The following is a 13,360-nucleotide window of genomic DNA, read 5'->3' on the forward strand; positions in this document are numbered from 1 at the left end:
AGCCACCTTGTCATCTAAAGCCTTAGAGAATAATTAGCTAAACTGCATAGTTGCTGTTAAAAGGCCCCTGAGAGACGCTAGCTCTTCGTGCAACGAGGTTAGCAGGAGCTGAATAAGGTTAGCTCTTGTATATCTAAATGAAGTTAGCAATTGCCGCCTGCGTTTGGGTAATCATGCCGTTTGTTCTGCGCTGAATGCTAACGTCAATGCTAACCCGGTTTTATCAATGCTAACGCTGTCTCGCAAATTGAATTAATTCACAGGAGGATGTCAACAATAACCCCTAAAGCGTGTATGAGAGGGAGCAGCTGAATCTTGGTGTCTTCACTCCTCTTAAGCTGATACAAATGGTGCCTATGCCTCCTCTCTCACCGAGCCTATTGAGAGCGTGTCGATAATCTTCTCTCTTTTACTCAAATCAGTTGCCTATTCATTTGACATTTTGCTAGCATTCATACTCAGACGTAATGCAGCAGATATGTGGAGCTTGCACGTAAAAATGCATAAATATAGACAATAAGTAGCTCTAACTGCTAATTGAAAACCAACAAGTAGAAACCGGGCAAGTTCAGTGATTTAGAAACATGAGGTAAAGGGGTACTCTACTCCAACAGTTAGAATGAACCAGAAGTAATTTGGAATTAGATCATAACTAAACCATCACCCTTAAAGATGCACTATGTAACTTTCATAATGTTCCACAGTATGACATTAAACAGTCTACCATATATTTATTCAATAACAGGTGGTTTTATAGCCCAAAAAATGTCTAGAAAAACAGGCTTTCTGACTGTGCTACTCCACCGATCTGACCAGTAACTTGGTCTGGTTTGATCTCCATGATGATAAAAAAAAAAAGATTTAATGCCATACTGTGAAACATTCCAGACAAAGCAATAACATCTTCACAGAGAAAAGCAGGTGACAGACCCTCCACCAGAAAAGTTGCACCTTTAATCATAACCAAGTAAACAAGTTTAAATTTTAACCAAGCCTGTTTGAGTCATTACTTTATGCATAGTATGTACAGCACTCCAATGAGTTATTTATACAAAGGATTCAACCACTCCAGCAAATTTTAATGAACCAATTACAGTGAAGTTCCTAGTCCTCTGCTGTTTCATAGTGGGGGTCGGACACGGGACTAAGCTGCTTTACGCTTCTGCATTTCATTAACTCGACCAAAACAACCTTTGAAGTTTGTTAAGGAAAACTTACATTTTACGGTGGCACAGACATGAGTCTAATTTGTGTGTGACTCTTGCTTTCACTCGCATATTAAATATACAAATTGACAAATTGGTAAAACTGTTTTTGTTCTAAGAAATATTTGTGAAAATAGAGATGTGAAGATGTCAGGTTTAGTTTGTTATTCTTATTTACAAGGTGGTCAAGACATTATTGACATGTTAACAAATATTCTGCCTCCTCTGTTTTTAATCTTCTTTATTGATGTCTGTGTAATCCTTCAATAGTCCAGGTAAGTTCCATAGCAAAATAAATTGGCAAAAACAGAATGATTCAGGCATGGAACATCACAGTAATACTACAGTAAAAGTCTTCTTTTGTCTAGAAACTTGTCATCCAGACACATGTCAGCAAATACGTATAGAAATAGAGTTTCTCCTGTTGTTAGGTTCAACTGTCTAATGAGATTACGTTTTATCATTCTCTGTGATAGATTTAGTTTCAGGTCAAAACTTTGTTGTTAAACTTAAGCAGGTCCTGCATCAACTATTTATTGTAGGCCAGAGCTCTCAGGGAATCCCAGAGAAACTTTACAGCTGCCCCAGTCTACTTAGTGAAGTGACAGATTGGGTAAGAGCAAACACACAGAGAGACTTATAGCATCTGCACCTTCTGGGAACGCCAGTGTAGATCTATTACTCTGTTTAAATAAACTGTAAGATCTGCTATCTGTCCATTTAAGGACTCATTTTCACTGTTTTTCAATTACAGTGTTTCACCTCACCATATTTTCTATGTCTATAGTGGTAAGTATACCGTTATGAGTGTGGAAGTGGTGAGATAATGCAAGGTAGGTCAAATATTAGTAGTCAAATATTAAGAACAATGTCAATTAATACATATTTGTACTGCAAGTGCTTTTATATCTTCTGATGAAATGCAAAAGTTTCATAGTTTCAAATATTTACAGCTTTACAGTATCTCCAACCATAAATTCCTCATAGTAACTGAGTATCTTCTCTTGTGCCATATTGCAGAATCAGTATGATATAAAGGTATGTAACAATAAAGGTAAAGGAGCTTTCTTATATTTACACAAAACATTGCATTTCTCCAGTGCAGGTGCTTATTGTCTTCAGACTTCAAAAATACGTCTCGACCTACACTCACAGTTGCTATAGGAACCTCAAAGGTCAAAAGCACGTTAGTGAGTGGGCATTGTAAAGAGTGCGTAGGAGACAAATTTACCTGTCTGGGCATTCAAGGCACTCTTTGGTTTATATGTGTCTATAGGGTTTCTCTTCTTCCTCCTCTCTACTCTCTCCTCCTCCATCATGTCTACTGACTGCTTCTGAGACAGTTCCCATCTCCTCACATGCGCCGCACATTGTATCTGTGGATAGGCCCTCTCATCGACACTGACAGCTATCTAATTGCCCTTGCATCCTTATGAATAGCCCAATACAGTGTGTGTGTGTGTGTATGTGTCTGTACATGTTCACTCTCCCCCAAAGCTATTACCCCGGCCTGTTTCTTTGCTACATTGTGCAGTATTTTTGTTGCGTGTCTCCTCCATTGTGCGTTGGTTGGTGTATAGCCAGTCGTCAGCTTCGTTCAATAGAGTGGTTGGAAGCATGTCTCTGTGATGGAAGATGAGAAGAGAGAAGGAGCAGCGTAAATGTCAACGCCAGCCTGCCATGTTGTATTGTTCAAGTTACGCCTGGAGTGAAACTGTTTGCCGTTAAAAGAAGTAAAGCGTATTTTTAAAATCTCTAAGTTTTGAAAATCAAAACTAATTGGGTTATTAATATTTAAAGTGCCTATGGCAGATTTTTATTTTTCTCAAATTTTAACTTTATTTGGTGGGACTATAACTATTGTCAGTATAAATTATCATTTTACACCAGTCAGTTCAATTCAAAAAGTTTATTGTCAAATTTCCACATGAACATATGAAATTTTTTATTATGTTCTCACACTCAATCTTCTAAATTAAATAATAATAATAAAATAAAAGGAAAAGTCTAAAGTTATTCTTTAGGGAGATGCAGATTCCTACTTCTTGGCCGCCTGGTGGTGAGAGAGGGAAGAGAGGTCAGCATCCTAACAGCCTGGTGGATGAAGGTGTTTGTGAGTCTGGTGGTGCGGGAATGGAGGCTCCTGTACCTCCTCCCATAGAGCAGGAGGCTGAACAGATTGTGTGTGGGGTGACTTGCATCACTCACAATTGTGACAGCTTTGCAGGTGAGGCAGGTGGTGTATATGAGGGTGAGGTGGATGGTGTGTATGTCTTGCAGGGAGGGGAGTGGTGCACCAGTGATCTTCCTTCCTGGCTCTGTTCACTATGCACTGCAGGACTCTCCTGTTGTGGTCAGTGCAGCTTCCGCTCCACACAGTGATGCAGTTGAAAAGGAGGCTCTCTGTAGAATGTTGTCATGATGGGTGTTGAGGCACTTGCCCATTTGAGTTTCCGCAGGAAGTAGAGGTGCTGCTGGGCTTTCTTCACCACTGAGGCAGAGTTGGTGGTCCAGGAAAGCTCCTCACTGATGTGCACCCCAGGAATTTAGTGCTGCTCACCTCTCCATAGCTGCTGATGGGGCTGTTACGGCTCGCGGTCTGTCTCCGGCTCCGCATCGCCTGGCGCTCCCCGTTTGTATCACCGCTTGTGTCTTCCGTATTTGCATGTTCCGTGTGGTGCCTGATGTCTGACTGGTGGGCCGTGGTTCCGAGGATGTGTGCTGGCTCCGACACCCCTTGTGCTGTGGTTGGAGGATTGACGTCCCGTCCCTCCAATCCCATCCTTCCACCTCAATCACCTCCGCCAATAAAAGTGCGGTGCGCCTGTCCCTCCTGGCGGCTGGATGGCAGTTTCAGTTCGCCCTCACAACTGTAGACTTTCGCTTGTTGTTATTGTAAAGAGTGTTTTGTATTATACCCTTTTAGTTTTGCCAGGTTGGCTCGGCCCTTGGGCAATGTTTTTGTTTTCTCAGTTTATGAGGGGTTTAGTAAATTTCTGGAATTGTGAAATCTTAATTGTGACGTTTAGTTATTTTTTTTGTTAATCTATTTACCTACACCACTTTATAAAATCTATTTACGTTACATCATATCTGGTTTGTGTTACTTTCCTTTGTCCCTAGCACTGGGTTGTAACATATTGGGGGCTCGTCCGGGATCTATCGAATTTTAACCATTCCCGGTCCAAAAAAAAAAAGTGGCCAGATAAAGACGTAAGTAAGTGTAGGGTAAGTAATCGTAGTTGGATATTTCAAAATGGCTTTATTCGATTTACAGGAGTTTATTGATAATATTTCTGTTGACCGAATCGACCATTGCAAGAAGAAAGAGCTAATGATCATTGCTGAATATTATGCTATTCAGTACCCCAAAACGGTGAGGAAAGATGAACTCAAGGTGCTTGTGAGGGACGGGTTGGTGGAGAGGGGATTGCTGTCCTTCCCTGGGGCTGGAGGACCTTCTGAAATGCCTGTATCAAAGCCTGTGCTCACGATTTCCCCGAAACCGGAGGGGAGACCTCCGGGTACTCCTGGACCTGAGGGTTCGATTACTGGGGCCGATGAACGACCCGAACAACCGTTTACGCTTCCCCGGTTTAATCCCCTCTCGCCTCCCTCCTCTCCCGGCTCTAAGGATGCCACTCGACGTAAGGTGCGCCTGGCGCGCATCCAAATGGAAGCCGAGGAAAAAGAAAGGAATCGTAGAGCTGAGCTCGAGCTAAAGATCAGAACGCTTGAGATTGAGGCTGACACCGCTGTGAAGCTCAGACGCCTTGAGCTGGAGGCAGAAGGCCGCCTCCCTTCCAGTCCTACCAGCCCTGGGCTCGCTACGCCTGCCCTCTCCTCCACCGCTCAGACCTGTGCAGCCCTTGACGTAAGTAAATGTATTCCTCTTGTTCCTACATTCCGGGAGAGTGAAGTCGATTCATATTTTGCAGCGTTTGAAAGAATTGCGACGGCTTTAAATTGGCCTCGTGATGTCTGGCCCCTCCTCGTGCAAAGTAAAATGTACGGCAAGGCACAGGAGATTATCGCTGCACTTCCTCTCACTGAAAGTCTCTCATATGACGCAGTCAAAAGTGCTGTCCTACGCGCCTACGAGCTAGTTCCCGAGGCGTATAGGCAAAAATTCAGAGGTCACAGAAAAGCCCCTGGCCGTACCTATACCGAATTTGCTCGGGAGAAAGGAAACCTGTTTGATAAATGGTGTTCTTCGGCAAAGGCCCAGAATTTCGTTTCTTTACGGGAATTGATACTGTTGGAGGACTTTAAGAGAAACCTTCCGGAACGGGTTGTAGTTTATCTAAACGAGCAGAAGGTGAAAACACTATCAGATGCTGCTGTTTTAGCGGACGAATTTGTGTTAACCCATAAATCAACTTTCATGGCTAATTATGATAAGGTGCGTGGGCCTACCCCAGCATCAGGTAGATCCAATTCACCTGTAAGCTCTGTTAACAGTAAAACGAATGAACGAGAATGTTTTTACTGCCGCGAGCCTGGACATCTCATCGCAAACTGCCCTGTTCTCAACAAAAAAGCGGAACCATTCGCTCCCCAAACAAAAGGCGTGGGATTCATTAAATCGGAAACTGGTAGCTTAGTGTCACACGCCAGCCAAAATCCCGACTCATGTTTTGAGCCGTTCATTTTTCAGGGGTTAGTTTCATTAACTGGCGAAGCACATGATCAGCGCCCTATCCGCATCTTGAGAGACACTGGTGGCTCACAATCTGTTATTTTAGCCAGTGCTCTCCCCTTTTCCTCCGAGACATCTTGTGGGTACGGATCTGTACTAAGGGGAATAGAAATGGGATATACTCCTAGGCCTGTTCATTTTGTGCATGTACAATCTAAACTGGTTACTGGCATTTTTCCAGTAGCAGTCTGTCCCGCATTGCCCATCGATGGGGTAGAAATGCTACTGGGGAATGACATTGCAGGGGGTAAAGTAACTCCTTCCCTCGAGGTAGTCGATTCCCCCCCATCCAGTGATTTAGATCCCAGTGCGCCTGACCTGTACCCAGTCTGTGCCGTTACGCGCGCACAGAAGCGAAAAAACCCCGATATAGATTTGTCTGATAGCATACTTTTTGCTACGATGCCAGAGCCCGCTATTCCATCGCATGATGCAAATCCAAAACTCGACCCTCAGTCGCCATTGTCAGAAAACCCTGAAACTGCTAAAACATTTGCTTCTTTCTCTACAGAAGATTTGCGTTTGTCGTGCTCCCGTGACTCCCTGTGTGCAGCGCAGAGGGCGGACCCAACGTTACATGCTCTTTTTTCCGCTGTGGTGAGTGGTAAACAGCTAGACAATGTTAAAATAGGATACTTCCTTGACCAGGATTTACTTATGCGTAAATGGACTCCAAGTTGGGCTGATGATTCGACTTTTAACGCAGTCTATCAAGTTGTAATCCCCACACAGTACCGACCATCAGTATTAACACTGGCCCACGAGAGTCAGTGGTCGGGTCACCTAGGGGTAACCAAAACTTATCAATTCATTCTCAATCATTTTTTTTGGCCAGGCATGAAAAAAGATGTAGCCGCACATTGCCGCACCTGTCATGTGTGCCAGATAGTAGGTAAACCTAACCAACCACTCCCACAAGCCCCACTACATCCTATTCCTGCCATAGACCAGCCCTTTGACCGTGTCATAGTTGACTGTGTTGGTCCCCTACCTCGCACTCAAAAGGGAAACGAATATTTGCTTACCATTATGTGCGCGGCTACACGTTTTCCTGAAGCCATTCCTTTGCGGAAAATTACTTCCCGTTCAGTGATAGCCGCGTTGAATCATTTCTTCACGCTCTTTGGGCTCCCTCGTGTAATCCAAACGGACCAAGGGTCCAATTTCCAGTCAAAAATTTTTAATGAAGTAATCCAAACCCTGGGAGTTCAACATGTAGTCTCAAGTGCGTACCATCCCGAATCGCAGGGTGCGTTAGAGCGGTGGCATCAAACCCTAAAGTCCATGTTAAAGAAATATTGTGTTGAAACGGGTAAATGCTGGGATGAGGGTATTCCGTTTGTCTTGTTCGCTGCAAGAGATGCAGTCCAAGAATCTCTAGGATTCAGTCCAGCCCAGTTAGTCTTTGCGCATTCTCCTCGCGGTCCGCTAAAAGTATTGAAGGAAAAATTTCTTTCCCCGTCCTCTGCCACTCCTAGTAGCGTACTGAATTATGTTAGTACATTTCGTGAACGTGTATTGAAAGCCAATGAAATCGCCAAAACAACACTTGCTAGCACTCAAACCAAAATGAAATACCGTTATGACAAAAAGGCTGTAAAACGCGATTTTTGCCCTGGCGACAAAGTACTCGTCCTCCTCCCAGTCCAACGGCATGCTCTTTCTGCAAAGTTTTCTGGCCCTTATGAGATCAAACAGAAACTTACTGACACCGATTATGTGATCGGTACGCCAGATCGGACACGAAAGACGCGCGTTTGTCACATAAACATGCTGAAGAAGTATCATCCCCGCGGTGATAAACCAAACCGCGCTGAAACAGAGCCGTCTCCGTGCGTAGTTGCAGTGGTTGTAACAGATCAACTAATTGATGATGAACGTGTAGAGACCCGGAAGCCGCAAAGCGCTCGTCTACCAAACTCCGAAATGTTGAAGTCTCTTCCCTCCCATTTACTTCATTTGACTTCAGACCAACGGTCCGCAGTACTTGAATTAGTCTACCAATTCCCCTGCCTTTTTGCTGACGTCCCCAGCCGTACCACTGTTTTACTGCATGATATAGATGTTAAGGATGCACGTCCGGTCCGTCAGCATCCCTATCGTGCGAATCCTGTCAAACGCGCTCTGATGAAACAAGAGGCTGAGTATTTGCTCCAACACGGCTTAGCTAAACACAGTACCAGTGCCTGGAGCTCCCCCTGTTTAGTAGAGGGCAAACCCGATGGCTCTCCCCGCTTCATTACTGATTACCGTAAAGTTAACGCTGTCACTGTCCCCGACTCCTACCCTATGCCCCGGATGGAAGACTGTATTGATAACCTTGGTTCTGCTAAGTATGTTAGTAAGTTGGACCTGTTAAAAGGTTATTGGCAGGTTCCACTGACAGAGCGCGCATCTGAAATATCTGCTTTTGTCACGCCCGATTACTTTTTACAATATACTGTCATGGCCTTTGGGATGTGTAATGCGCCTGCTACATTTCAGCGATTGGTTAACATTGTTTTGCGGGGCGTACCGAATTGCAACGCTTACTTAGATGATTTGATAGTGCATTCTGCCACGTGGGAAGAGCACATGAATACCCTCAAACAAGTGTTTACTCGCTTAGCCAATGCATCTTTAACCCTTAACTTGGCAAAATGCGAATTTGGAAAGGCTTCTGTCACCTACCTGGGCCGTGTAGTCGGTCAGGGTCAGGTGCGCCCCATAGAAGCCAAAATCGCTGCGATAACTGCGTACCCTCCGCCGACCACCCGGCGAGAGCTACGACGTTTTCTGGGCATGGCAGGATACTACAGAAGTTTTTGTCGAAATTTTTCCACCATCGTCCTACCCCTGACTAATCTGTTGAGTAGCAAAGTAGATTTCAACTGGACCCCAGCCTGCCAGTTCGCCTTTGAGAGCGTTAAATCCCTTCTGTGTAACGCACCTGTACTCGCCGCTCCTGACCCTGCTAAACCGTACAAACTAGAGGTAGACGCCAGCGCGGTTGGAGCAGGCGCGGTCCTGATGCAGGAGGATGCAGATGGTATAGATCACCCGGTGGGCTATTTTTCTAGAAAGTTTAACAAATATCAGCTCCAATACTCCACAATAGAAAAAGAAACATTGTCGCTGTTGCTTGCTCTCCAACATTTTGAGGTGTACCTTGGGTCCTGTTCTCAGCCAGTCACTGTATTTACCGATCACAACCCCCTAACCTTTTTGTCACGTATGTATAACCAGAACCAACGTTTGATGAGGTGGGCGCTGATAGTGCAAGATTTCCATTTGGAAATTCGTCATAAAAAGGGAACCGAGAATGTGTTTGCTGATGCCTTGTCCAGATTGTAGGTAAGTTCGATGATGATATGAAGGTGTTTATTGTTAATTGTGCTTAATGGTGATTAAAAATCAGCTTAGTAGAAAGAAGTTGTAACTTAAGGGGGGGAGTGTTACGGCTCGCGGTCTGTCTCCGGCTCCGCATCGCCTGGCGCTCCCCGTTTGTATCACCGCTTGTGTCTTCCGTATTTGCATGTTCCGTGTGGTGCCTGATGTCTGACTGGTGGGCCGTGGTTCCGAGGATGTGTGCTGGCTCCGACACCCCTTGTGCTGTGGTTGGAGGATTGACGTCCCGTCCCTCCAATCCCATCCTTCCACCTCAATCACCTCCGCCAATAAAAGTGCGGTGCGCCTGTCCCTCCTGGCGGCTGGATGGCAGTTTCAGTTCGCCCTCACAACTGTAGACTTTCGCTTGTTGTTATTGTAAAGAGTGTTTTGTATTATACCCTTTTAGTTTTGCCAGGTTGGCTCGGCCCTTGGGCAATGTTTTTGTTTTCTCAGTTTATGAGGGGTTTAGTAAATTTCTGGAATTGTGAAATCTTAATTGTGACGTTTAGTTATTTTTTTTTGTTAATCTATTTACCTACACCACTTTATAAAATCTATTTACGTTACATCATATCTGGTTTGTGTTACTTTCCTTTGTCCCTAGCACTGGGTTAACATGTATTTGCATCAGTTTAAATGGCAAATACTTTTCTGGCTCAAATATGTGGAAAAACATGCATTTCTACTGTGAGCAGGTTCCAATCTCCTCTGATCTGATGGGGAAATTGACTTGTTTTCTCATCTCCATGGAGATAGATAAGTTCAGTGTAGTGTTGTGGAATGTTCTATGGTCACAGCAATTACATCGCCATGGAGACAAGCAGCTTGCCAGAAAAGTGACATAGTGCACCTTTAATTCTTCACTATCCTGTAAGCCTCATATCATCTCTCTCTTTTTTACTCCACATCCAAAAAAGTCCATCTAGTCTTGGTTTAGTTTTGGTTTAGACTGTTGACTGTAGAAATAAATGGACATAGCTAACGCACTAACTACAGCCTTCCAAATAGGACGGAGACATTTAAAACTGTCACTCCTTTCCCTAGAAATGCTGCAGTAAACCTTGGCATTTTGGTTTGAAAATGTTTATATCAATGTGCTCTACAGAATCCTGTGGTGTTTTTACTTTACAGTTTTGTCTCTTAATACTTTTATATTTCTGTTATGGATCTGGGCTCCAAATTTGCCCCTAGAAACATTAGCCTTGTGAGCTTCATTTGTCACACTCCCTTTGTCCATTTCTTAATCCAGCCTATGGTTCAGACCTGGTTTAGTCCATCTCTAAACCTGGAAATTCATAAACCAGGACTAAACCAGCATCAAACTAGGACAATACACCTTTCATTAGTCCTTCTAGTCCTGGTTTAGATCTAGTTTAGACCTGTCCTAGTTTAGCCCACCCACTATGTTTAAAGTATCCTGGTTACACCCCCTACTTGTTTTCATGGGGATAGAAAAGTTGAATGCGTAACTGTGAGACATTGTAAATAACATCTTTATGGAGACAAGCAGCTGACAAACCATCTACCAGAAAAGTTGCATAGTGCACCTTTAATTCTCCAACAGATTGCAAGTCTCATATCGACCTGGTGTGAAAGAAGGACAATTTTTTGGGTTACGTTTCTGTCAAGTCTTGTTTTAGACCTGGTTTAATCCTAGTTTAGACCTTGAGTAGTCCTGGTTTAGTTGCATAGACCCATTCTAGTTTAGCCCACACAAATCCTTGCAGTATCTTTAATGCACTTTTAAAGACTTGGAAAATCATTTCTTAATGAATGAAGTGCTCTTCTTGTCTTCAGTTCAGTGACTCCATTTTCACAATTAACATGTTCTGAAAATAGACCCAGGATCTAAGTAACTCTCCCTGAGCTCCTTGTGTCAGCCGCCGTGATGGACTTGGACTATCATATTGTCATTGTGGTGACAGAGATTCATGTTTTACACAACAAAAATGTTATATCAATGGAAGAATGACTTTATTTCTTCCAAAAGAACAGGCAAATATACTGTATACATGTGGACTAAATCAAACTGATGGTTTAATGTATGATTTTGGGAAGGAAAATGAATTGGATGATATCATAGTTGAATTTGCTTTAGTTCTACTTATTGCTTTTCATTTTTAATATTTTTGTTTTAAGAATACATCAAATATATAAGAAATAAAGACTACCCATTCTTAAGTAAAAAGTACTAAACCAGGTCTAGTCCAGGTTTCCAATTGTGGAACAAAAATGTGTGTGCTATTGTCTGGAACCGTGCAGCTGGTGACAAAGAACAGCATCATCTGTTTTTGAAAGGAATTTCTTAAAACTGAAAGAATTCAACTCAGCAGATAAAAAAAAGACCTAATGCGTGTGCTGGTGCTTTATTTTGCTATTTGGTCTGCAAATCAATTCCTATTCTTAATTCCAAACGGACTCCAAATTTGTCCCTATAACTTCTAACCTCTGTGAGCTTCCACCTGTTTTGTTTTGACAGTGTACTGCACAGACAGTGTGTAAATATCTCATTTTGACCAACAAAAGTGACTTCTGTGACTTTTGAACATCATTGTAAAGCGATGTTTGAGAAGGATGTAATGTGTACAGTTTGTGAACATCAATAAAAGTGACAGAAAGCTCACATTTTCTCCCTCCTTGTTCTTTTCCCTTCATTTATACTAAAAAAAGTTGTGATTATTCTTTGTTCTTGAACTTCCACTGTTCTGGTAGAAGGGCATCAGTGTGTGCTGTGTGACTTGGATCTGGCAATAATGAAGGCTCCTCAAATTTCAGTACAGCCATTATCTGATATGATATAATATGATAAAATATGATATGATATAATATGATATAGATTCAGTCAAACTCTTACATTTCTGCTGTTAAACAGTGAAACTATTATCTGAAGCCACTTCATATTGGAACTCATTGCACGGGGAGATTGACTGGAGCAGGGCTTGGCTGGTTGGCGAAAGGCTCTGCATTTATAACACAATTAAAAAAGTTAATTTCAATATTCTCCATAATATTTACCCAGCCAAAAAAACGCTAGATTCAAATTAAAGATTGATTACAACTGTGACTTCTGTCGCACTGAAATAGAAACAATCCCTCACCTGTTTTACCACTGTACATACAGTAAGAACATCTGGAACCATATACAACAACTCATCCAAATCAAAACCAAACACTCGATCAGCCTCCAGGAAAGTGACGTCCTGTTCTTTTTCACCAGCCCCTCCTTCCCCAAAGATCTTGAACTCCTCATTCAGACTCTCATTATGCTGGCAAAATATCACATAGACAAAACCAAATGGGCTCAAAATAAACCAAATGTTCATCAATATAATATCGAAATCCAACAAAACTTTCAAACGATAAAACAGGTCCAAAACAAAAAAGCTGTTAAAACTTACAATATCTATAAAAAATATAGTATAGCTTTATTTAATTTATGACATTATTTTGAATTGATTATATTTCTTTCTTTGTTGTTGTTTAGTTTTGGTTTCATTCCTTCTGCTCCCCTGTATGATCATTTGCAAACCACTCCCATACTGTAGAAAAAAATAAATAACAAGACGTATGTATGTATGTTTATGTATGCCTTATAATACGTAACAGTAGCACTAGGCCACAGTATGCAGAAGTAAAAGTAGTAATATTTGTACTAGGAATTGAAATTGGAATAGTACACAGCAGCAGTAGTAGTAGTAGGTTATAATAGCAGTAGTGATAGAAGTAATAGTGGTTAGTAGATATAGTAGAGGGAGCTGTTGGAGTAGTAGTAGTAGTAGGAGTGATAGAATGAATACTAGTAGTATTAGGCTATACTAGTAGTACGTAGTAGTAGTAGTAGTAGTCCTAGTAGTAGTAGGTGCAGTAGTCAGAGTAGTCTGAGAGTAGTAGGTTATAGTACGTATTAGTACTGTCTTATTTAGAAATATGTGTTTTTTCAGACCTGGTTCAGACCTGGTTCAGACCTGATTTAGACTTTGTTCAGACCTGGTACAGACCTGGTTTCAGACCTGGTTTCAGACCTGGTTTCAGACCTGGTTTAGACCTGATTCAGACCTGGTTCAGACCTGGTTTAGACCTGGTTTCA

At 42.4% G+C, this 13,360-nt stretch overlaps 1 protein-coding gene across 1 annotated transcript in view; it reads left to right on the forward strand.

Moving 5' to 3' along the window:
* LOC129411739 (uncharacterized) overlaps positions 1-287 on the forward strand; it is a 13,942-nt gene extending 13,655 nt beyond the window's left edge. Inside the window, exon 11 of the mRNA XM_055163439.1 lies at positions 264-287. Within this exon, the coding sequence (XP_055019414.1) occupies positions 264-287 (24 nt within the window). The remainder of the gene's footprint in view (positions 1-263) is intronic.
* Positions 288-13,360: the final 13,073 nt, after the last annotated feature.

The sequence above is a fragment of the Boleophthalmus pectinirostris genome, unplaced genomic scaffold (assembly GCF_026225935.1).
Source record: "Boleophthalmus pectinirostris isolate CB_2022bp ecotype Guang Dong unplaced genomic scaffold, ASM2622593v1 HiC_scaffold_6, whole genome shotgun sequence".
NCBI lineage: Eukaryota > Metazoa > Chordata > Actinopteri > Gobiiformes > Gobiidae > Boleophthalmus > Boleophthalmus pectinirostris.